The 27,156-nt window shown below is 36.1% G+C and overlaps 1 protein-coding gene across 4 annotated transcripts; it reads right to left on the minus strand.

Annotated features, from left to right (window-relative positions):
* Positions 1 to 400: 400 nt before the first annotated feature.
* Positions 401 to 23,754, minus strand: LOC18446446 (HMG1/2-like protein). 4 transcript variants are annotated; one of them, XR_016046713.1, is made up of 9 exons: positions 23,563 to 23,754; positions 18,799 to 18,852; positions 8,973 to 9,071; positions 8,839 to 8,896; positions 8,707 to 8,751; positions 8,540 to 8,620; positions 8,380 to 8,445; positions 1,119 to 1,230; positions 401 to 695 (listed from the first exon to the last, which is right to left on the minus strand). XR_016046713.1 is itself a non-coding variant. In XM_011629587.3 (8 exons), the coding sequence occupies exons 2-8, from the start codon at positions 18,819 to 18,821 to the stop codon at positions 681 to 683; spliced, it is 387 nt and encodes a 128-aa protein (XP_011627889.1). In that variant the 5' UTR covers positions 18,822 to 18,852; positions 23,563 to 23,754; the 3' UTR covers positions 401 to 680. The 4 variants fall into 4 exon arrangements, 2 of the variants coding, with proteins under 2 accessions (XP_011627889.1, XP_011627888.1); XR_016046712.1 differs by having other exon boundaries at positions 8,380 to 8,457; XM_011629587.3 differs by lacking the exon at positions 1,119 to 1,230.
* Between the last annotated feature and the right edge of the window lie 3,402 nt (positions 23,755 to 27,156).

The raw sequence follows: 27,156 nt of genomic DNA on the forward strand, positions 1-27,156 counted from the left end.
TTATACAAAAAGGACAACCATTCTTGTCCCTTAAATTTCAAAATGGGTAGTTGAAAGAATATCATTGAAAAGACAATTCCAAAACAAAATTCTTGAACTTTATGACTCATCTCGAACCATCAAATTTGTTATCTAATGAGTACGAACCTAAAATAAATGTTCTTTAACTTGATGCTCACTACCATTATAGCTACAATGATGGCTGTTTTTTTTTTTTCCTTTCTTTTCTTTTTCTTCCTTGTTTTTTTCCTTTTTCTTTTTATCATGGGGAGAGAAAGTGAAACAAACAAATTGAACAAAATACTCCTATAATGTCCTGATGGAAGTACAAACATCCTAGTTTGTCATCCAAAAGACAGCATGTAAATAGATCAGACAAAACCTATAAAAACCTCAAACAGATCAAAAACACGAAAGCCACCCATTTCTTCCTTCCTTTTTCCAATTTTGTATTAGCAGGGCCTCCAAAATATTATGAAAGCCAGCCATTAACATCAAAAGATGGCCTGTAAAAGAAACTGTGGCCCAAAGGTGAGAAGAGAGTAACAGAGCACTTGTATGTGTGTTAGTTAAACTATATATTCTAGATAAATAAACACTGGTGAAACTGGTCAAAATATCATTTGAGGGTTAGCTCTTTCCTCCTTTATCTCCACTTTAATCATCTTTCATCTGTCCACTCAATCCTCATCCTCCTGTGGCAGCAAAAAATGAGAAACATTCACCAGCCAACTCGAGTTAGTTAAAGAAGTTCATAAAGCAATGCACCACTAGAAACAACTGCTAGTGCTATCCATAATTGCTAACTACAAAAAAACTTTGGAAATGAAAAAAACTCTTGCATGAATACATAAAAGGACATAAGAATAACTTTTTGAGTGTTAACTCCATAAAACACAAGTATTTTGCCTTCTCTAATAAGAAGACTAACATGTACTATAGAACCAAACCAAAAAGGAGATCAATCAATATGTATTAGTAGGCCCACATCGTCCCACAAAAAGCCAGATGTTCAAATAAGAATCTGTTCATCAATGAGCAATGAATTGATCGCACCATAGCTAATGTTAACCGTCAAAGTTTGAGGGGTGGAGTTAAAAAGAACACAAGATGCATACACATATGCACGGGTATGTCTATCAACTTCCTCTAGACATTCCAAGTTCCAGGGTCAGTAGATGCCTTGTCTGATCACAGAAAGTTGACAGCACTATACACGTCACTAGCACTCTGCATGGATTACAGGAAAGCAAACAAAGAAAAATAAAAAAAGTTCAGAACATTCAGGGAAAGACGTTTATTTAAATAGAGGCAAAGGAAACTTCCACTCAAAGCAGAACAGCACCTAGTAATGTAGGTGCATTCGCAAGTTAAAATAGTGATGAATTAACATTAAACATCATGCCAAAAGTGTCCGATTGATGTGTTTCTATCCATAACCCCACTCGTGAAGTTGGCTAGGGGCATGGAAAGAAAGAAACACCATCAACTGAATGGTCAATGCTCAGAATCAAAAACGTCTATACGAGAAGCCCAGTTCAAAACAAAGCAAGGTACTTTAGGTCACCATCAGTTAGCTCCTGAGGACTGGTAGAGCTCACAAGCATTTTTTACAGGAATAAGTCTTGAGTGTTTCAGTACACAAGTCTCTGCCAGACAGAAGAAGGAAAACAAACAACTAACTCTGACAACCAAAATAAGCAAGAAGAAAATATGATCACCTCACAACCCTTGATATGTCGAATGGATGGAAAAAGAGATGGCATCTTCGAACAATACTCTTAGTTAACTTTCATTTTTAATATGTCATTGCTTATCAAATTTGTTGATGCACATACTAATTACCTTGTTTGACATAGTTGAATCACAATATACATATGCACATTCACTTATTATCAACTATGATAGTTTGGACAATGACACAAATCCTTGAACAGGAAGCATGGATTATCATATCCAACTCATGGGAAAGACCACTAGAATGATAAACTTTGTTTGAATTTTGACCCCTTTTCTCGACATCCATAGGGGGGCTCTTAAGTACAACGAGAGCATGCACACAAGGCAACTAGAAGACTTGTCATAGGCATTTATTACCCTAGGTAGTATATATATAGTACGTGATGGTGCACCACAAGGTACAACTGGAAATATATCAAGAAAAAATTCATTGTTCAAGAAGATTGGGGTGGCCACCCAGGCAATTGGAACCCCAAACTGCATGGGCAGCTAGGCGGCCACCCATGGATCAGAACGGTCTCAGTGTTAAAAAGAGAGAGGGGTGAGGGAAAGAAAAGAGGAAGGGATAGGGGGGGCAGGAGTTTAATAAATGCTAAATTTGCATTAAAAATAAGGAACATAGACAAAACTACCCAAAAAGATGTGATAAAACCTAACCAAAAATATATATTATATATTTTCATATTTGCATTATTAATCAGATAGATGTAATATTTTCAGATTTGCATTAAAAATTAGAAACAAAGCAAAACGTTTTGCATTTAAAAAATAGAAACAACCATCCATAGAGTAAAATTTTCAAATTCGCATTATAAAGTAGAAACAAAGAAAACGTGGCCAAAAAAGTACTATAAATTTTCAAATTTGCATTATAAATTAGAGACAGAAAAAACATATCATAATCACAAAAACATCAAACCCAAGAAAAAACACTCATGAAAGTTCCATCATTAATGTAAAGCCAAACTTAAAAAATAAACATAAGTAAATGATAAAAAAGCATTACACACTACTCACAAAAAATATGAAACCCTACACATAAACGATTAAATTTACTAACCTTTCGAAAACCAATCGAAATAAGGCTTAAATCAATCACTTTCAATTGCCAAAATCTCTCTTTCACAACCACTTTAATCCCCATGGTCGAAAAGATTTTTTTCACAAGAAATCAAAAACTTCGACTTCCAATTCGATCCTCAAAAAAAAATTTAATTTTGAGCTAAAAAAGTAGTTATGGGGGGCTAAAATGCCCCTCATTCAAAAAGGGGGAAATTACATTTTTTTGCCCTTTTGGTGGAAGCAATTTCTACCCTCGCCGAAAGGGCGCTAGGCAGGCACCCAAGTGGTTCCTGGGTGATTGGTCGGCCGCTCAGGGTCACCGCCCTACACTGGGCCATAAAGGCCCAATGCGGGGCAATAAAGCATCCTAACTACTTGGGCAAGGTGCCCTCCCATGCGGCTGGCGGTCGACACTTTGAACTATGAGAAAAACAAAGTAATGTTCAAAACAAAAAGGATGCCTCCCCCATGTGCAGGGGGGCCTAAGACACCCATCAAGCTCCTTAATTGCATTTGCAAGTATCCATTGGAATACAACCCTCATCAAGCCCATCCACTCACATTAAGAGAATCACCACCACGATCCATCAAGGCAGTGAGCAGTAAAGAGCATTGTGGCCTCAACAATCCTTTAATCAAGTTAACACACCAAGCCCTGAAAGGGCATGATTCAAATATGAAATAATCTTTCTCTATTCATCATCATCATCAGAGCCTTTTTCCAAGTAATTAAGGTCGGCTACACGCCATTCTACTTTATTAAGGGCCATACACTAAGTGAGGCCATAAGTTCCATATCTTTTCTCATTACTTCCAACCATGTCCTTTTGGGCCCACCCTTTGCCCATTTTAGACTTCCACTTGAACTCACACCTCTTAATAGGTGATGTACGGGATTGTGCCACACATGGCTAGCCCACCTAAGTCTACTTTCTCTCATCTTATCACCTATTGGTGCCACACCTAAATTTTCTCAAATGTGTTCATTTCGAATTCTATGCCTTCTTGTCTTATCACTCATGCATCTCAACATCCTCATCTCAGCTACACTCATTTTATAAGTATGTTGTTTCTTGACCGCCCAACATTCTACCCCATAAAGTAATGCCAGTCTCACAATTGTCCTAAAGAACCTACCCTTCAGCTTCATTAATATGCGGCGCTCACATAAAATGCAAGTTACACATCTCCACTTCACCTACCCAGCTCTAATTCTATGTGCTCCATCTTTCTTAATCTCTCTATTTTCTTGGATTATCAACTCGAAATATCAAAAATGCACTCTTTTTTATATTTATGGACCATCAATCTTAACTACTTCCTTGTCTCTACTCCTATTATCACTAAACTTGCATTTCATATATTGTATGTAGTCCGACTCATTTCAAAACCTTTAGATTCTAGAGCATCCCTCTAAAGTTCCAACTTTGTGTTGACGTAGTTTCAAGTCTCATCGATCAAAACTATGTCATCCGCGAACAACATTCAACACGGTACCTCATCTTGTAAGTGCCTAATTAATTCGTCCATAACTAAGACAAAGAGGCATGCTCAATAATGACCCCTGATATAGATCTATTGTCATTGAAAACTCACTCCACTCTACTAATTGTTCGCACACTAGTTTACGCTCCTTTGTATATATCTCACTAAGTCGATGCAGTCTCTGGAGACTCCTTTCTTTTCGAACACCCACAAATCAAATCTTCAGGTATTATATCATAAGCTTTCTCAAGATCAATAAAGACCATGTGAAGGTCTTTTCCCTTAGCCCTAAATTTCTCAATCAGTTGCCTAATTAAGAAAATAGCCTCAGCTGTTGACCTTCCTAGTATAAAACCGAAATTTTCTGATACACTCATTTCATGCCTCAATCATTCCTCAATCACTCTCTCACAGCTTCAAAGTGCGGCTCACAAGTTTGATTCCTCCATAGTTCGCACAATTTTGTACGTCTCTTTTGTTCTTGTAAATAGGTACCACAACACTTTTCCTTCATTCGTATGTCATTTTCTTTGTTCTCAACACCTTATTGAAAACCTTAGTCAGCCTGTCAATGCTAATCTCCAACATGTACTTCCAAACCTCTATTGAAATACCGTATGGTCCTAAAGCCTTTCTCATCTTCATCCTCTTCAAAGCTTCTCTCACTTCCAATATCCTAATCATATGAATGCATCTATGACCTCCGCCCTAATTTATTCCAACAGTTCCTTATGTTCCCATTGTGTTCATCATTTAATAATATTTAAAAATAAACTCTCCACCTTTCGTTTAGCTCTTCATCATTCACTACGAGTATAAGACCCCTTGATCCTCACTCATAATGCATTTGATATGCCCTAGATCCCTACACTTTTTCTCTCTCATTTTTGCTAATATGAAGACATATTTTTCACCCTCTTGTTCCCAGTTTATTGTATAGATTATTATATGCTTTAAGTTTAGCATTACCTACAATTTGTTTAGCGTTTTCTAAATATATTTATATTCTTCTAAGTTTTGATCATTTCTATTACAATGCCAAGTTTTATAACATGATTGTTTGTTGCTAATGGTCTTCTGAACCTCACCACTCAACCACGAAGTTTCCTTATCGAAATTTCTTTGTCCTCTGGATTCTATTAAAACTTATTTTGCCACCTTCTTAATAAAATCAATGATCTCATTCAATATAATATTGATCTCATGCTCAGAGTTCCATTTTCCTTCTTTAACTAAGTTATCCCAGGATAAGTATATTTCCTCATTTTTAAAATTCCACCATCTAGTTCTTGGACACCTATTAATTTCACCTCTTTTCTTCTATGTCTTAATGCAGACGTCCAAAACCACGAGCCTAAGTTGAGTAATCAAAGTCTCTCCTTAGATATCCTTATCATCTTTATTCTCTATTCAAGATATAAAACTTCAAAATTACGAGGAAAAGAAAAGGAAATAAGTTCTAATAAAAAAATCATTCAATGATCCAAGGAATCTTTCAGTCAATTGTTATTATTAAGACTTAAGAGCAGTGTTTAAAGAATCGTCCAAGTATCGAGTCACTCGACGTCGCAAGCAGCAGAGGCAAGAATAGGGTAACCTTGCATACTTTTGTTCAGTTTTGGGCAAGAATTGTAGAAACTAGCCCAAAAACTACACAAAGTTTAGCAAGAGTTCAGCTAGATTTTTGCTTGATATATGCATTAGAAACAATAGACTCGAACGACAAAAATTAAACTTCAGAGTTTTTAGAGAACTAAAGTCTCCGAGCAGGCTTTTCTCAAATTTGAAAAATTTGTGATTTCTTTGTAGATTTGGGTTGAAACTTGAAGAGTTTTGAATCCAAGCCTATTTCAGATCATTGATTACACTCTGGGGCTTTTTTCTCCAACAAAAAAACAAAGAAATCTTGGACTTCGATATATTTAAAATTTAATTCACTATTCATCCAAAATTTCAAGAGCTCAAGTCTCTGAGATTCAAAATCAATTTGGAGGTTGTTTTAATGTTGAAAAACCTTCTAATTGATCATCTCGACATCAAGATGTAAAAATATAAAGAAAAAAAAAAATTTTGAGACCCAGAAATAGTGCATCATGCAACATATTATCTAGACCATCAATTTTCAAGATTTTCAAATATTTATAGATCTACTTAATTTTAACCATTTTTGGAGTTTAAAATTTTAAAATTAGAGATGAAAATAGATTTTCAAATAATCCTAAGAATTTCTTACACCAAAATTACAGGTTACAATAAAATTTGAAGATGTGCCTTAATTGGATTGTTTAAGGTTGCAACCTTATAGAAACCACACCCATTATAGATTTATAATTAATTTTGCACAAAACTACATACTTCTTATTTTCTACTATTTTATTTTGTCTCTTTTTCTTATTTTTCCATATTGTGGATTTTTTTTTCTTTTTCTAGCAAATAACGTTTATTTTTGTTCATATTTCATGGTTTAAATACTCTTTTTATTTTATATATTTTTAGATTTTTACAATTTTCTGATTTTCAAGGAATTTCTAGAATTTCTCTTTTTTCTTTTCTTTTCTTTTTTTTGGTTTGGTGTGGGAGGGGGGGGGGGGGGGTTTGCGGGAGGAAGGCTAGGGCATAATTCAATTGAATCTAAGCCAAATACTCTGAGTAACTCGGCTTAGCAAGGACAGAGTACCTTGAACAAGCCGTGTTTTTTTAACACTAACTACAAAGCACAAAAAAAAAAAAAAAAGAAGAACAGGTAAAGAAAAACACCTATAGAATATCAGTTTGAATTTTTGCAAGGAAACTTGATTGTGAAACAAAAAAAACTGTGGTCCATCTTTCAAGAAAATCGTTATGACGCCTATTTTTTAAGGTATTTAAGACACAAATAGAAATATAAGATGTTCTCAATAAAATAACAAAATTCAATTCTCGAAACCTTCCATCATTCTTAATTATTTAGAGTAAGAAAGCAAAAAACGAAAAAAGGACGGACATGTCAAAAACTTGTAGGCTATAATTTTAAATTTTGCCCACGAAATGTGATAGCAAGATAAAATTAGGGGAAAAAATAGTGACCTATATTTTCAATTATGCAAGAAATGTACTTTCTCTAAAAAAGAAACAAACTATGTGGGAAATGCATTTCGATGGATTCCACCCCTATATCCCAAGAGCTTCTCTCACAATTACCTTACTATACCATTTGGTTCACTAATTTTCTCATTCCCTTAAACAGAACGCATCATCATCATCATCTAAGCTATATCCCAATTATTTGAGGTCAGCTACATGAATCATGTTCCTCCATTCTTTTCTATCAAGGATCATACCCTCAATAAGACGTGGTACAGCGCATCGCTATTAAAAGGAACGCCCTAGCATGAGCACATATCAAGATTCATCATAAGATGTGGCAAAGTTTTACACTGGCTGTCAACTTAACGTAACCCACCTCCGAGCTGGGGACAGGTTAAGGAAAAGTTCAAGGTCCTCACCCTTATTAGACCACCCCTAGACAGAACACATAGTTCAACTAACAATCTATCCAACTCTAGAATGGGTAAACCTAAATTTGCTAAGGATTCAATCAACTAGTGATGGCTTAGGACTCCCAGTTATTTAAAGGCATGTCTCTTTACAATGTAAAATATCGGTTTCAAGCTCATAACTCAACTAGAAGGCACTCAATGTTGCAAATTGGAGGTTGTGGGTTCAAACCTAGCGAACCAAACCTAAAATTGAATTTTAAAAAACAGGCAATTTGACTATTGTAAGAGACATTAATAGGCATTTTGTCACAAATAAAGCTGAAAAGTACTCTTGGGGTGTCAGTGAAGAAGAAGTATTTTGAGGTAAAGGGTGTGAAAGACTTTTCAATGAGTGGCATTATGAGCGTACATACTGTACAGGTATGCACCATGCGCTCAGTGATATATAATATATCAAATTTTGAAAATAACCCAAATGGAAAAGTTATAAACAGCATGCCACTTGAGTCCTTAAGTTACATTCTCTGCCTCAAGTAGATCTTGGAAGCTAAATTATTCATTAACCCCAAAGTGTCAGCATCCAAAAAAATAGCAACACAGGAAAGGATAATACCTCTCCCACGCTTTCCTCTAACCCAACTTCAGAAACTTCAGGGGAACCAGATGCCACACCACCTTCCTGTTCCAATGACTAAAATGGAGTAAACATAAAAGTGGAGGAAATGAACAATAAATAACATGTCATACAAAAAAGTATTATTAGAAGTACATACTTGCTTCTTTCGATATTCTTCCAAAGAAGAATCATATAGGGCTTTTTTCTGAGCAGCTTTGGCCACATATGGCGCTTTATCCTAAATCAAAAAAGTTAAAAGTTACAAGGTACAACAACTAGCCAAACAGCCAATCTGCAAACGTACGATAGGCTGAGTTAGCAAACCTGATCACTCATTGATTTCCACTTCACACCACATGCTTTTGCAACCTAAAACACACATTGCAAACTTCAATTTACAGCAAAAACAAATAACATTTTGGCATGTATAGAGTGGAAGACACAAGGAATAATCACCTGACTAGCTAATTTGTTATTAGGATTGTCCCGCTTATATTTTTCTCGAAATTCTTCCCTGATACGCAAAGAAAATCCATACAAATAAGAAATTTTACAACAAATTATGGTGGAAGCAAAGGGAGGGCATTTACAGAAACACAAAGTAAGCAGTAGGTGGCCTCTTTGGCTTATTGGGATCTTTTCCCATCTTCTTTGTTGCCTTCAAATTCTTCTTTGAGTCAGATTTCTTCCTGCAAAAACTCATGTTTGAGCAATCAGAACAGACAAAAATCATTTATAATATTACAATGTCTTATAAAATTTAGTTCAAGGGCAAAAGCAAGTGGTTCAAGGAAAAGTTAACATATACATCTCTTTGATATATTTGGTAAAACATTTAAGCACCAGTAAAAAAGATTGATTAAAGTAGAGATAAAGTGAAACCACAATCTATAGGGACACAGCATGCATGCTGCATTTGCAAGACAAGATCCTTCAAGCCTCAATTTCGCATAGTCAAATGGAAAAGGATGTCAGATAGAAATGACAAAATCTGTTCATTGTTTCCCTCTGAATCACAAGCAATAGGAACACAGCATGCATGCTGCATTTGCAAGACAAAACCCTTCAAGCTTCAATTTCGCAGTGTCAAATGGAAAAGGGTATCGAATAGAAATGACAAAAATCTGCTCGTTGTTTCCCTCCTTGTTGCAATATAGCAACACAGGCTCATCTACCAAGAATGCATAGACAGTGATGTAGGGAATTTGAGAAAGTAGTAAAATCAATAAGAAAACATGCAAAACACAAGCAATAACTAGGAGAAACCTAAGGTTTCCTCCCCACCCCAAGCTTAGGTTCCAAAAGCCTAAGCTTTTTTCTTTTTCAATTTCTTAAAATCATGTGGAATGACCCTCTCTAGCCCCTATACACCTTTTATATATTCTAATTTAATGTTCAAAGATATTGTCGATACAATAATTAAATGACCCAAAAAAACCTAACCTCAATGATAAAATTGTAATGACATTTACCCCTGTAAACAATAACCCATGACCAATATCCATGAATAGGAGCTATAAACAGTACCCATGAATAGTAAGCCACGGAATAGTAAATAAAAATATAAAATAACCCTGTAACCCCTAAAAAATTCAAAAACCCTAAAACTAAAATTAAAAGATGCATCCTTTGAAATTGAATAAAAATAATTTTGTCCTGCATCATTCTCATCTGGTTGGACAAAACTCGTCCTCAACTTTGAAATCAGCCAAGATGAATTTTGCATTATTCTGGCAAACTCCTCCAACCCGAATACTGAAAACACGATCCTGGGACTTGTGAGTTATTGATCTAATCACAACACAATGGTTGTGCACTGAAATTGGGCCTTTACAATGAATTGATGTATCCATAAACACTTTTAAGAACCCCTTAAGGAAATGGTCATTATATGTCTTTGAAATAACCATGTATACTCAGTTCAGCCGCATGAACTTGCTGAAATTGCATCTGTAATGCCGTTAAATGCTGCTGAGATTGCCTTGGTTTAGCCTTAGAATAGATCAAGGTAGCATTTTCGAGATGATCATCTCCAACCCCTAGCTCACTAACCAAATCAAGAACTTCCTCTTCCAATATTTCTTCATTCTCATCTTCATCTTAACCCTTGTCACCTTCCTTGTTTTCACCTGGTTATGATCAAAAATATGATCACTACTCCATCTGAACACTCATCAAAGACCAGTGTAGAGTCTCAATCAATGACTTGCTTATTTTGGCAGCTACTTGATGCAAAAGGTGAAAAGGAAATTAAATATGGCCTTCTTTTGATCTGAAACAAAGCAAAATTCGACAATAATAGAATAAATAAGGTGGTTGCAAATCAAGCCATGTTGAAGAATAAGCTCGTTCTTCTTTCATAAAATAATTCCCTACAAAAAAATTACCAAGTCGTCCCCCCAATGGGCTGCAAAACCCTCATAAATACAAAAATAAATAAATAAATAAAAGAAGAAAAAGATAATCCTCTCTCTCCCCCACGTATTTCTTTCTCTTATCTTCCCATAATCCTATAACTCCCTTGAATATAACTTGAATCTCATGTTCCACCCACCACCTCCTACTTTCATGTGGGTTCATCTACAAATAGAATCCCACAAAATCAAAAAAGGATAAATCCAAAATAATTGGAAAATTTTCCTATCCCACCCAAATTGTTAAATTAAATTCCCTTCAAGTCCCCTCATGCCTTGAGAACAAAACTTAACCAACAAAAATAAAAAAATTACATCCACATCCCTAAGAAATCAATATTACAAAAACAAAAAAATAAAAGAAATATTGTAATCAATCTAATTCTTCGATTCTTGTATGCGATTTGCATCACTACTTGATGAGAAATTCTTCAGGTTTAACCAATCTGCCTCATCTACTATTCGGGGTGTAATCATGCTGCACTGGATTAGTAAAGCTTCCCCATGGTCATTGAATGTAACTTTTGGCTTTTCTACCTCATGTTCCTCATCATAAACAGAGCATAGCCTGTTGTCCTCTTAAAGGAACTCCTCTCGAAGGTTTATAAATTTCTATTCATGCAGTGAGAGGAGATATGTCCAACTCCCAAACACTTAAAGCACTTAATGGCGCTACAGTTTGGGCAATTTAGATAACTAGAACTGGCCCAGCAGGTCAGAGGATTGTCCAGGTACCAAACTCCCACATTTCCCCTTAAATTCGCTCCTGCAGCACATGTGTTACCCTAAGCTCACCTTGATGATGAATACCTCAGCTGAGCCTCAACCTTCACTACTAGGTTATAATGTCCAGTAACGTTGCAAAATTGCATCTTGGTTCTCAGCCCACCAACACATCGAGCTAAGGACGGTTCCTCTCTTTCACCAACATCACTACGAGCCATTAACTCATAAAATTCATCAATGTACCCCTCTGCACTTTTTTCTCCTAGATGAAGATTATTCATCTTATGACAAAGGGATTGCAAATAATATTCAGATAGATCCTCCTTTGATTTCTTGTTCATCTTATCCCAAGTATTAATTTTGGGCTTTCTAATTCTCTCTTGCCTTACTTTCAGCTGTTCCCACTAAACTGAAGCACTTTTCTTCAATTTAAGGGCAATAATTTTAACATTTTTATTTTTTGGCACATCCTTGTAATCAAAGACCCTATTTCTACTATGTTAAACCAGTCAATAAAGTTGTCAGGCTGCAACTTTCCTTCATCAACAGAAATATCTACTTCTAGCTCTATGAATTTGGGTACCATTTATACCTTTGATCATATTCCTCTTCACTAGACTGAGTAGACTCAATGTTCAAAAATTCAGCTGCTCGACCGCCTAGGCACAGTCTAGGCGGGTGCATTAGGCGTTTTGCTTCCAGGTGCTGCCCAGGCCCTATTGTCTGAGCGCCAGCCTAGGCGCTGCCCCATGACAACTTGCGGCTAGCGGAAAAACCATTTGGTGAGGGTAAAATATGTAATTTTTTCCCCTTAAAAGAGCGGGGGGGGGGAAGATTTTAGGGGGTAGAATATACCCCCAATAGAAAATCTGTGGCCTTTAGGGTGAGAAAAACTCCTCAAAAACCACTATTTTGTGATTTATCGAAAGATTGATAAATTTTTTATTTTTTCGATTTCTTCCCAAAACGAAGGCAATAGTTCGTGGGTGGATTTGGAGCTTCTAATAGTTGATTTTGAGAACTTTTAGCAACCCAATAGACTAGGTTTGCAACGACATTAATTAGATTTTGATATTTTTAAAGTATTATCATATTTGAAAGAGGGTTTTAATTTTATTTTGCTACAGCATATTATGTCATGAATCATGTGGTTTTTCTTTTACTTTTTTTTTCTTTTACTGTGTATTTACGTGTTTGTAGTTAAAAGATTGATTTTTTTGGTGATTTATTGATTTTTCTCACTTGGACGATGAAATTGAGCATATATCATATTCTTTTATGAATAATTGATTCCTTTTTTGTACAATGTGTCTTATTTTCATATTCTATTTTTTTTGCTTTAGTTTATTTGATAAATAATTGATTATGTGATATCTTAATGGGTTAAGTCTTATGTGAAAGTGAAACTAAAGTCTTACTATGTCTTATATATTTAATTATTTATTTAAGTCTTATTGTAAAGTAGTAGTTAGTGTCTTAGTGACTTAATTCTTTAATCTTATGTATTTTACAGGTTTGTTGATTAAGTGATTGATTCTACATCACACTGATTGATACTCGATCAATTATTATTCATTGAGGATAATGGCTTCTAATGCATCAAGTAGGCCAACTGATACAGATTGGAAGTATGGAACTTGTCCAAATCCTTTTGACAAGAATAGGACCGAGTGCAAGTTTTGCAAAAACTGTTATAATGCCAGCATCAACAGATTGAAAAAGCATTTAGCCGGCATTAAAGGGGATGTGGCATCATGCACTCTAGTGCCTACTGAGGTCAGGAGATTGATGCTAGAGAACTTGGAGGGGGTGAGAGCCAAAAAAGTTGAGGTGAGATTAACACGAGATCAACTTGTAGGGGTTGTAAATATAATTGGAGATCGAAGAAAGGAAGAAGAGATCTACACTGAGGTTGGTTCTTCTAGTAGGCCAAGAACAAGAGTGCCTATGAATGCTTTTTTACCTCACCCTGATCCTGAGGTATTACCACGAGAAAGGGATCAGACAAGCTTAGAGTCCCATATGAAGAGGGACCATGGACAAAGGGTCATTTAATATCTGGGGAGGTGGATGTTCCAAGCAGGCATTTCTTTTAATGCCACTAACTTGAGTAACTTTCAGGCTATGTTGGAAGCAGTGAGCCAGTTTGGGCCAGGGTTGGGGGCTCCAACTGCTTATGAGTTTAACATGTCAGTACTCAAGAAAGAAGTGCAGCTAACAAACAACTACTTGAAAACCCAAACTGATATGTGAGGTGTATATGGTTGCACAGTAATGACCGATGGCTGTGGAGTGATAAGAGGCGCAGAAGCATCATGAATTTGATGGTGAATTGTCCATTCGCGACAATGTTCAAGAGGTCTATTGATGCTTCAGCCAAATCCCATAATGCACAGTTCATTTTTAATTTAGTGAACCAATGTATAGAGGAGATAAGGGAGGATAAAGTGGTCCAGATTGTGACTAATATGTATTCTGCTAATATGGCGGCCGCTAAATTATTGATGAATAAGAGGCTGTGTATTTTCTGGTCCCTTTGTGTAACACATTGCATAGACCTCATGCTTGAAGCTATTGGTAAGAGGAAGACGTTCAGGACAACCATCGAAAAGGCACAAAACGTCACAGTTTATTTGTACAGTCACACTTTGGTATACATTTTAGTAGTATACTAGTTTGAGTGGTTTTATTTAGTAGTTTTAATGCATTGATTTATTGATGGTAATTTACTTAACTTACGGAATTCTATGTTGGTCAAGTCTTAGCCATGATGAGAAAGCTTACTGCAGACAGAGACTTGGTGAGGCCTTGGGTGACTAGATTTGCCACCTCGTACTTGTCCTTGAAATCTTTATATGAGCAAAAGGGTAAATTGAGGTCTATGTTGGTGTCTGAGGATTGGACCAAGTCCAAGTGGTACAAGAAAGCTGATGGCAAAGTTGTTATGGACATTATCATGGACTCAAGATTTTGGAACCATGTCCATTATGCCTTGTTATCCTTTCACCCTTTGGTAAAGGTTCTCGAGATGGTTGATGCTGAGAAAAAACCTGCTATGGGGCACATCTATAAAGCCATGCAGGATGCAAAGGAAGAAATCAAGAGATGTTTGGGGGATGAAAAGAGGTATGGGCTGTTTTTGAAGATTATTGAAGACAAATGGAAGTTCCAGCTTGAGAGGCCCTTACACTTAGCAAGATACTACCTTAACACAGCTCACTTTTACATCAATGCTGAAGTACATAGCAGACCTGAGTTCATGGATGCTTTCAACCAGTGCAATGTGAAGCTCAACCCTGATTCTAAAATGCAGGATAAGGCAATGATGGAGTTAGATTTGTATAGGCTCACTACTAGATCTCTATGTAAGGAGTTGGCAATCCGGCAAAGGTCCAAGATCTCACCTGGTAAGTTTAAAACTACTTCGATTTAGTTTTATAATTTGAGTATTTAATTTCAATTAACCAGATGTACAAATTCCTAATTTACTAAATTACTGCATTCACAATTTTAAATTATTCCTAATTTACTAAATTACTACATTCACAATTTTAAATTTACATGAAATAGGTGCATGGTGGATGGGCAATGGCTATGAAAATACTAAATCTGACTTGCAGCTCTTTTTGATGTGAGTGTAACTTCAGCACCTTTGAAATGGTAATATTACTTATTAAGGTAATGTCATACCCACTTAGTAGTAGACTAGTTAGTACTTATTAAGTTAGTAATTAAGTGAGTTTTTTTCTATTAGGTACATACAAAGAAGAGGAACAAACTAGAGCAAAAACGATTGAACGACCTATTCTCTGTGAATCAGAAGTTGCAAGAGCGTCATCATTAGCTGGAGCACAATCAAAGGGAGGCTATTATGTTTTCGTTTATTTCATAATCACGAGGAGTTTGGGGCTCTAAAATTGCCCTAAAAACTCCCTAAGGCTATATAAACCATGCCCTAAGAACTCCCCTATTTTTTATATTTGGGGTGGAGGAGGGTTTTGATTTTGGTGAGGGCATCCTGACCCTGGGCGCCCGCGCCTAGACGCTCGCTTGATCGCCTAGGCACCCGAATCCATTTTTTTGAACATTGACTAGACTCATCTTGCGGAGCACGATTGTGAAAAGGGTTGTACTCAAAATCGTCTAGGATAAACAAAAACTTCATCTCACCCACGATCGATGCCTGCAAGCTACCTCCTAAGTTAGTGAACTTGTCATTTCTTATCTTGTATCTCCTAATGAATACCCCTGCCTTGACTTCTTCTTGCTACAATAAATTCACTGTATCACAAACCTATGCAAAGAACCAACAAAACCTAGCTGAAACCAACAAGTTTTAGGCTGATTTGGCAAACCTTAGCCTAAAATCAAGAAACCCTAAGCTTGGTTGTGGATTGCCAACTTTGTTGTTAGAGAAAATCTAAGCTTTGATACCAATTGACGTAGGAAAATAGAGAAAAGAGGCCCAAACTAGTTTAAGAACCATCAACACAAGCCATATTTGAATGGGTATGGTTTTTCTTGCACAAAAGAGTGACCCCAAAACCCCAAACAAGGCTTGTTGTCACAACTCACTACCTGTTTTTATTGTTCACACCCAAAAAGTGTAGAAACCCTAAAACCCCAAGCCCTTTTATTACATTATAATAAAAAAGATGAAAACTACCCCTCTGAAGTTAAAACATCTTAAAAATACCCTATAAGTCCCTTCACTTAAATGAAAACATAAAAGTTCCCAAAAATGCCCTTAAATTTAATTAAAATCAGCATCAATCAAAATTTTAATTAAAACGCTGGAAATGACTAAAATACTGCAAGAAACAACAATAAACTAAAAATAACTTCCTTCAAAAAGTCAGCCTTCTGCTCTTAGATCTCCTTGCGACCTTAGGATGTGGATCATCATAAAGAGGATTGTCAAATGATGGATTGATTAGATCAAAAGGCTCATAAGAGCTTTCTTGACTAATCGAATGATGGTCCGGTCCATCACATAGTAGAGATGTAAGTCCAAGATGAAACCTTAATATTGGATTACACATGATATAGGAACACATGGGCCACTCAAACCCCCTGCTGCATGTAACCACAGGCCTTCCAAACCTTTAAGAGCTACAACTAGCAACCACCACCAAATGGCAGCATCAAGCTTAACTTTGATGGCTGCTCTTTAGGTAATCCTGACCCTTCAGGCGCAGGGGGTGTTTGCAAAGATTGCCAACGAAACATCCTCTACACCTTTTCCGGGCATCTCGAGAACTATGATTCCCAATATGCAGAAGCTATGGCTCTACTATTGGGTTTGAGAAACCTCAATCCATTCTGGGGCACACTGATTGTGGAAGGATATTCCTTGAACACCATCTCCTAGGCAAGAGGCTTGTCCCCTCCACCTTGGCGGTTGTCCTCAATCTTTGATGAAATTTCCCATATCTGTAGGGGTACGAGCGTCTCATGGCAGCATACTTAGAGGATGTCCAACAATCCCACAGATCTACTGGCAAAAGAGGGCCAGACCAGGTCCAACTCCTTTTTTGTTCAGGACCATAGCCGTACTACATATAGCCCGTCTTCATACGAGCAAGCCACAACTCAGTTTTTTATTTTTGTAAATTGTGTAACTTGGGCGAATCTTATAAGCCTATACCGAGAATGGACGACTAATGTATTTTTTACTGTTAGTCACCCTGTGAGGGTGCCTTTAGTCCTACATCCTGTAAACTTTTACTCTCTTAAGTGATACAATGTTAACAGTTATCAAAAAAAAAACAATCAATATGATGCCTCCAAGAGGAACATCGATCCTACACTCCAATATACTAAATTTCCAGCCACTTCCACAAGGGCCCCCCATCAATAAATTGCAATAAGCCTTGTGGCCACAACACAGCATGTTTCAAGCACATCATATTTTAAATTCATGGCTTTAAAATGTGAGTTCATGGAAAGATGTGTATGATCCAAGATACATGCATGCACCACTGCTTAGATCAATTCAACAAAAGAAACCTACAACTAGAGGATAGCAATAAGACTTGGTTGTGCTTTAGGATTTTAACCAGGCAGCCGGGTGGATCCAGGCCTCCCAACGCCTAGGCTGGGGCCCAAAACCTGAGCCGCCCAGTAAAAAAAAAAAATTTATCTGGTTTTTCTCTCTCTAAATTAGGCTCTAATGGGTTTTAGGTTTCAAATGAACATAAAACCCAAAATTTTGCCCCTATAGTATTAAAAAAATGATCAAAAAATACCCTCAACAAGGGGCATTTCCATCCCTGGGTAGGGCGCATGCCCTAGGCGGCCGCCTAGGCAGGCTCCCGAGCGCTCAGGGATATCCGCCTAATTTGGCCGCCTAGGAGGGTTCCCAGGCGCCCAGGCATATCCGCCTAATTTGGCCGCCTAGGCTGGACTTGGGCAATGGCCCCAAGCCTTCTGGACCACCTAGGCGGCCGCCCAGGTGTTGGGCAGTCCGCTTTTTAAATCATTGAGCTCATTATTTCCACATGTTTTCAATTACCTCAATTCGGTTTGCATGACTGATAAACTTCAAGGATTCAACTCTTGACTTTCTCTGTCTAAATATGTTGTCACAAACCAGACCAAATACCATAGATCGGCATACAACATTTTAGTGGGAACTCATGCACTAATTAAAAATAACAAAATTCTTAATATATAAACAAATCATTGATCAAAATCAGGAATCACCAATCCCGATCAGGATTTAAGGTTGACTCAGTCATTCCCTCCTAAAATAGAGAATTGGCCCTAGTCAATCTATTATGCCAAAAACAAATGCACGATATATATATATATATATATATATGATTCAGAATTTTAAATCATCATAGAAACATATGAAAGATGGTTCTATGCAGCCTTTTTTTTTCCTTTCCTCCATTTTTTATTTTTTTTTATTTGCTAGATCATCATTTGGAATCACCCGATTCAATGTCCAGTGGTGGGCCAATCCACTTAGCCGAACTATTTTCCAAAAGCCTGATATAAAATCTTAAACTTTCTCAAGGTAGTTAATAACATTGTTAGTTCCATATTTCAACGGAACAAAGCAAACAACATCAGAAAAATACATGTCGACAATGATAACAAAAGACTAATCCATAAACCATAAAACTATTTGAAGAGAAAAATGAAGTATCGATATGCATTGCAGGAGAATCTTTTATGTTTGACAACTAAAAGAAGTTACATAATTCTTATAGTTAGAATTATCATGGAGTTATAATAATTATTACAGCCTTCTTGTAAGAAAGCAAACCTGCCAACTTTAGTGTCCTTCATATTGGCGGTTCAGGAAAACACAATGAAACTTCTGCAAAGGAAAAGACAAACAAGAACATTAAAGGCATCATTTCCATAACATGGTCAAAAAACCGAAATTACAGAAAGGGAACCATTTCCAAAAACTACTACCCAAATGGCAAGCACTTTGAAACAATTGAACAGTACCACCATACTCAAAACCCATTCCAATACAACCAAAAATTTTGTTTACGACAAATTTCATAGTTATTAACATAATGAAACTACCCCCACAAGCATTTCATTTTGAGAAGCCTAAGTTTGCAAGCATGTGGACTCATTCCTCCAAAGATGACAAAATTTCTCGTGTAAGAAAAAGGAAAATATTACATATAGCACCACCCAAATAAAAAAAATATGTGACCGTCGTTCGCAACAATCCAATTTGAATGGACCGTTGGGATAACTTCAGACATAGTATCACAATTAAATTTTTTAGCTTTTGATCTTTACCAATTTTATTTTTATTTTCATTTTTACAAATCATTTTTGTAATGAAATTTGGGGTGTACGCATGGGGTGAAAATCACGTGGGATTAACCTGCCGACCTAGTGGATCGACCCAACCATGTCGGGATCTAGGTCAAGGATCTGGAACCTCCAGGTCAAGAGAGGGTCTAAAATCCTAGACTCAAATACTTTTCAAGTCAAATCCAGGTCTAGGTCGACCAGATTAAATAAATTTATTACATTTCATCATCATCATCAAAGCCTTTTCCCAACTAATTGGGGTCAGCTACACGAATCGTGGTCCGCCATTCTGCTCTATTAAGGGTCATACCCTCAGTTAGGCCATAAGTTCCCATATTGTTTCTCACTACTTCAAACCATATCCTTAACCATTGCCTTTTTCAACCTTCCACTTGAATTAATTCGCACCTCTTAACAGGTGTTATAATAAGTCTACGCCACATGGCCAGCCCACTTGAGTCTACTTTCTCACATCTTATCGCCTATTGGTGCCACAACTAAATTCTCCAAAAATGTTTATTATATTTACAACATATATAATTTTTATAAAGTGTGTTTATACAATTTGTTGATCTAAACCCTCATGGAATCGTTTTTCCCCTCTCTAAAACCCTCATCATAGATGACCCATATATGTTCTCTCTGCCTTCATCCCCTTTGTTGCGCTCTTGCCATGGTCGTCTACTGCTTTGGATCTATTGCAATGGCTTGGTTCATTGGATCTACCTCAATGATATCAATCAATTATTAAAAAAATAAAACAAGCGTAGAAGCCATGGAAATGGCAAAGAAAAAGGCAAGCACCACCTAATGCACCGATTGGAATGGTGGGAGTTGTCGAGTAGTATGATGGATAGAAGGAGCTAGGAATGGGGCTAGAGAGAGAAACCTTGATGGGATGGGGCTAGAGAGGGATGAGAAGCATTTTAGGGTCAAGGGCTAGGCAGTTAACCATATTTCAATCCCTCATTTGTTGAAGACGAGATGGCTTATCCCTAGACCCCTTCTACCCATTCCCTTCATGTTCTCTCTCCTAAAGTACTTACTCCTTCGTTTTTATCTGCTTTAGTTAAAGAAACCCCTTTTCATAGTGTATCTCTACAAGAAGGTCTCATAAAATTGATTATCTGAAAAGCCTGAGCCACAAAATTTGTACACTAAGACTTGGGATTTGGGGAGCTCTACAAGGTTAGAGTCAGTTGAATGGATAAGCGAGACCAAAGGGAGATGCAACCCCATTCAAGAGAAGATTGTTAGGAAGCAGAATTGGATGGATGGCTGAGATCAAAGGAAGCAATAGCCCTAGGAAAGAAGCCGAAATGAAAAATGGATGGTTGATATCAAAGGGGGTAGAAGAAAGTCAGGGCTTCCCATAGCCCGGTTCCATGTCTAAGTCCTAGCCCAGGCCAATCCAGGTAAGGGGCCCTCAGACCTGATAAGGTCCAAGTCCAAGTCCAAGTCCAGGTCGTTCCACTGCATTGTTAGGTCGGGTCTTGGTGCGAGCTAACCCGAACCCAGCTCGAACAGTTCATAGCCTCATGTGCACAACTCTCATAGGGGCGCAGCTACTAAACAAGACAAAATGTTTCTAATGAAAAATGACCAAAAAACCCTTGGATCTTGCAATGGTATTTTGGTCATTTTTAATCAAAAATAATTTCTTTTTGCTAGGCGCGCCCCAATTAAGGTAACGACACACCCCAAATTTCAAGCAAAACTGATTTGTGTAAAAGATAAAAGCAAAACAACTTTTATGTGTGACATTGTGACTTAAGCTATCCCATTCATATCAAACTGCTAGGAATAGGGGCCAAATATGTTTTATATGCAGGTGGAGACACATGTGATGTGAAGGATAGAGTGACAGTGAAAAAAGGTAGAGGACTTTCTTAGTTTATCCAATGCTAGGTGCTCTACCATACGCTTTGCCTTAAAATCACCATTTAATAAACACATTTTAGAGTTCTTACTCTAGGGTATTTTATGCATCCTTAAGACCGAATGTGTAGCATTGATAAGAAGGCAACCACCCGTTCATTTGTAGCTTCATGGATTACGTACCAAAAAAAATAAAAGGAATTTTATCTTAGAGAATTTTAAATGCTGGAAATTGACAAGAAAAAGGGGGAAAATTAGTTAAAGAATACAACATTATGAAAATCAAGAAGCTAATGCAAGAGAAAAATTAATTAACATGCCATACTACATGTTTAAAAAAATCTATGCCCGTAGGCTAAAGTTGTCAAAAGAACGGTCCCATGCGAGAAATCAGGAAAAATGTAAACAAATTGCTGTTGCAAGGAGAAGGATCCCATTTACAAGTTTAAAGTGCATTTCTTTGTTAAATTAAGGAAGTCAGGACAAAAGAGGGAGCATGAAACAATCAAGGATTAAAGCTCCTACTACAAGCTTAAACATAATGAAAGTATTGTCCAACATATTCATGCTCAAAGTTAATTCAATGATTAACAGTCAAAGTCTGCAAAGTGTGAACTAAAGAAAAAGCAATTGATGCCAAAGATTAAGCGAATTTTAATATTTTTGGTGTCATTTCAAGTCCAATCAACCAGAACAACTTACAGAACTGAATGCAACAAATTTGAAGTTCATTGAACAATTTAGAAAATGCTTTGGACCGTGAAAGAGGAGATCAGGACCGACTTAATGCCAAATAAAAAAAATAAAAAAATAAAAACTATTAGACATAGTAGATGCCAAAACCTAGCAATTATTTTATAACGGAAATGGAATAGAACTAAACTAAAAAAACCAATGATTCGGATGCAAAATGAAAAAAAAAAATTATATGAATTAATTTTGCATTGAATTTGTAAAGATGCACAAGCTAAATGTAGAAGCTTAAGACCAGCCAAGTTATAAAAGAAACAGACAATCTTTGAATGCTAGCATACAAGCCCACCTGCTTAAAAAATAACCACGAACAGCAGCTTCAAAACATATTAAAAAAAATGTTTATTGATTGAAAATCATATAAATTCTTATAAAATAACAGCTACTCAGAAAAATATTAAATAAATAGATGCTTAGTAGTAACCACTTATAATGTAAAAATAAAAGCTACATAAGGCTTAATCATAGACTTCCTATAAGGCGTCATAAGATCTCATTAGGTAAATTAACCCAGAAAAGATTAAATGAACTTAAAGCTAACAACTGCATGATGTAAGTTTTATAACAACCTCCAAGCCATAAGCTTTGAACATCCATGTCCAAGGAGGAATAAAACAAGAACAAGTATGAGAACACAGATGCCTTTCGCACAATTTAACTAGAAAAGCTCCGTGCAAATGCTGAGAAACACATGTGACACAACGCATAAAGAAAGACTCTTGAAGTGAAATACGAAGCAGCAGTTAACTACTCCAAAAGGGTCATGTCTACGTATCTACCTGGAAGAAATAGATATAACAACCAAACTACTGTAGACATTTAAAAAGCACTCCTTTTAATAAGTATGACCGCAAAATTACAATGCTGACTAAGTGTAAAGAACCAGATGAAGATTGACATATCTAAACTTAAAAAACCACATAAACATCAAGAAAAAAACAGGCCTTTCAGAAGCAATCATCAAAACTCAACCAAAAGATAGAGAATACTACAAATACAGGCAAAGGAGTAAAGAGAACTCCAAAAGAAACAAATTTCAGGCATGAATCCTTGGAAAACCTGGGGTACGAGTCCTTTACAAATCCAGAGCAAAAGAATAAAAAACAGCAAGGAATTTCAAGCATCCAAGAGCCAGAGCCCAAGAAAAAAGAAAAAGAAAAAGCAGAACAACAGCAGAGGAGTCGTCTTCAATGCATTCTAAGAGCTCTAGATACATAATAAACCAGAATAAGCAACAAACTAGCTACATTTCAAGCATCCAAAAAGCCAGAACCCAAAAAATGATAACAAAAAAGGAACAAACAATAAAGGAGCTTCCTTTCAACCATCCAAACAGCTTTAAGAACATGAAAAACCAGAACAATCAGCAAAATAGCTACACGTGAAGTATACAACACATCACTCAACCAATAGAGAACACAAGTCCACAAAACACCTCTGAACAAAGCAAAACGAAAGCCTAAACCCGATAAGAAAATAACAGAAAGCCAGATTGTCTCATAAATTTGAGAAAATGAGAGGAAAAAAGACATAAGGAGCCAGAAAATAAGAGTCCCGTCGAGATTACGTACAAGGAAATAAGAGGAGAGAGAGAGAGAGAGAGAGGACGAGTGAGTACCAGCGAAAACGGATGTCAAGTTGCAGCAGGAGGAAAGCAGAGAGCGAGAGCATTTGTTTTTGAAAAGGGAGGGAAACCAGAGAGAGGGAGATGACCGGCAAAGGAGCGCGCCGAACGAGGGTTTTCTTTTTCCAGCTCTTATGAATAATGAGGGAGCTCCCTGACAGGGTTACCGGCTACCGGCAATGCCTCGGGCTCTTCCGGTCTGCCCTTTCAGTCCGTTTAAGGAGCGCGACACGTGGCAAACGATACTTTACGAGAAGATCGAGGACAGATGGTGGAAGTGAACGGTTGAGATTCTTCAGATACAGCGCAGGAGTGTCTACGAGTCGGGTTGAGAAACGGCGCCGCAAAACAACTTCTGGGACCCGGACCGCACCGCCCCAATTGGAACCTGGCTAAAAAATTAAATATATATATTTAATATAGAATAATAATTCTATAAGACCTTTCTACACCCATGTGTGTGGGATCTTAAACGATCGCCATTAAATTTAGTACAGATTTCTAAAAAAATTATCATACAGGTGTGGGACTTGACTTTCTTAGATATCTGTGTAAAATTTAATGGTGATCATTTGGAGTCCTACATACATGGGTGTAGGAAGGTCCCATAGGATCATTACCCTTAACTATATTCAAGATAAATTATTAGAAATATACCTTAATTTTTGTTAAATTTTTAAAAAAAATATCACAAATATACCGTAATTTATGTCTATTTAGAAAAAAAAAACCTGAACTTTCATAAACCTTGCACACACCCTTTTTGTTCAATTATTTGTGTTTTTTTCACCAAAATAACATTCACAGTATTCGTATTACCACGAAGTATAATTATGGTACTTAAAAACTAAGTCATGTTATACGGCATTTTAAGTACCGTAAAAATTAACCCATTTTATATGCCATTTTAAGTACTGTAAACCCACTCATATTATACGGCATTTAAGTATCATAAAAACTAACTTATGTTATACGGCCCTTGAAATCTTGTAAACCATTTTCTCCTGTTTATATTTATATATATTTTTATCTAAATTTTGTATGTTTATCTCCTGTTTCTCTTTAATTCTTTTGGGCAAGCTTTCTATGCTTCCCCTACAACATAAAACTTATATACTTTCCCTTATCCAACCGTCCATTCTGAATTGAGGGTTAAGATTGCCTCAATCACAATATCACGTCTCTACCACAATTTTATTTTTTTGTTTTTTTCTATAAACTATTTTGACACCAAATTTTGGATGTCCAATCCTCTATTAAACTCGCACTAGCAAAAAATAAAAAAAGTAAAAATACTTTCAATAAAATAAAATGACCAAAGTACCCCTAAAAGTTTCAAGGGGTATTTTTGTCATTATATTTTATAGAAAAATCATTTTTAATATTGTTTATAGGTGCACCTCAATGAGAAGATGGCACGTACCAAATTTCATATTTATAAAATTTGTATAAAAAAAACTACAAATAGATGTTGGATTAAGGATCAAACAGTAATTGTCTCTCTTGATCAAAATTGGACGGCTGGATGGTAGGGGAATTATAGATCTTCTATGCTGTAGGGGAAGTATAAAAACCTTTCCCTATATTTTGTTATGTTTATCTCTTTTTTCTCTTTCTAATTATTTTTAATATTTATCTATTATTTCTCCCTAATTTTTTTATCTCTATTTTCTCTCTCTAGAAAATTTCTCTCTAACTCTCTTTCTCTCTGCTTACTTCATCGACTCAACAAATGCAATTCCAACGTGATACAAATCTGACTCGATGTAATTTTCATAAGAGATGGGGTTGAAGGGAGTTTTTATAGTGGAGGGTAAGGTACTTACAAGTTGTTATACAAATCTCCTTGGAGAGAGAATGAGAGATAGAGAGAAATAAGAGATAAAAAAGAATTAGAGAGATAAATAAGATATGTAAGAAAAAAAAGGCTATTTTGGTAAAAAAAAAAATGACAATTTTTTTTAAAAAAAGTATGGACGATATTTATGAAAGTTGAGAGATATTTTCAATTAGGCGTAAATTAAGGTATGTTTATGATAATTTCCCTATATTTAAATATTATGTTACATCTCTCTCTCTCTCTCCTTATATATATATATATATGGAAAATGATCATGTGAGCCAGTTGAATCTGAGCCGATCTGACGATCACGGATGTTTGAATTTTATCTTCTTTTTTTTTACAAATTCAAATCACTTGAAATTGTAGGTGTGTGTTCATAAAAAATATGTGAATCTTCAAAAAATATTTTACATAAAAACAATTGACCAAAATACCCCAGTAAAAATTTGGGGGTATTTTGGTCATTTTTGTAGATTATTTTTTATATATTTTTATTAGGTACGTCTTGATGAGAATAATACACGCCTAAAATTTCAAGTGATTTGGATTTTTAGAAAAAAAAAATTAAAATTTAAACACTACTGGACATCCATGATTGTCAGATCGGCTCAGATTCAATATGGGCCATTGGACTAATTTTTGCTTGTGAGCCCACTGGCTCATATGTATGTATGTATGTATGTATGTATGTATATATGTATTATTTAAATATTATATTTAAACATATATAGTTACATTTATTGGAAAAAGTTTATATAAGTGTGAGGTTCTAAACAGTCAAATTAAGGTGCAAATAAAAAATTTCACTATAATAGGTTGTTTTGATGCTAAAAAATCTTCAAATTAATCATCTCAACCTCAAGATGCATGGACATGAAAAAAAAATAGATTTCAAGTTTTGGAAATAGTACATATTGTATTGCACTTTTTTGACCGACAATTTTCAAGTTTTCATATTACTCGATCTACACTATTTTTTGAAGCTTTGAATTTTGTAATTAGAGATAAAAATATATTTTAAAGCTATCACAAAGATTTTCAGTATTGAAACTATATTTCTTGACACTATTTAGAGATGCGCTCTACTTTTATTGTTTAGAGCCTCGGCTCTACAAGTCACACCCTTTACACAAAGGCTCCATTTTTTGTTATTTTCTTTATATAAAAAAAATACCCTCCATTTGACCCTTAAAGGGCCGAAATGACTTTTGTGAGCACCATGTCAATCCCTCATGGTAAAACCGGCTTGAGTGAGCACCAGTTCTACCCCTTTAAGGATCAAATTGGCTCTCGGTGTGCGTACCACACTAAAGAAGTTAGTTTGACCCTTGAAGGATCTAACACGCTCATATGAGCATTAGTTCAACCCTTGGAGGGTCTAACTGGCTTGTAGGGTTCATACACATTTTATAGAAGCCATTTCGACCTTTGAAAGATCAAACTGGTGTTCACAAAGTCTAATCCTTTAGCATGTGTACTACACTCAAACAAATCAATTCAATCTTTCAAGGGTCGAACTAGCTTATTCAATCCTTCAAGGGTCGAACTAGCTCTTATGAGTAAAAGGTGGCATTTGGTGTGCATACCATGCTTATAAATGCAGAGTCTGGTGCTCACAAACATCAGATCAATCCCTCAAGGGCTGAGCAGGGTTATCAACATCATACCTTCATTCCGATTATTTGGGGTTGGTTACATAGATTCTATTACCCATACAGATTCAGGATTCATGAAAAGATGTAGTA

This window comes from Amborella trichopoda, chromosome 13 (assembly GCF_054954075.1).
Source record: "Amborella trichopoda isolate Santa Cruz 75 chromosome 13, AtrichopodaSantaCruz75HAP2 v2.0, whole genome shotgun sequence".
Classification (NCBI taxonomy): domain Eukaryota; kingdom Viridiplantae; phylum Streptophyta; class Magnoliopsida; order Amborellales; family Amborellaceae; genus Amborella; species Amborella trichopoda.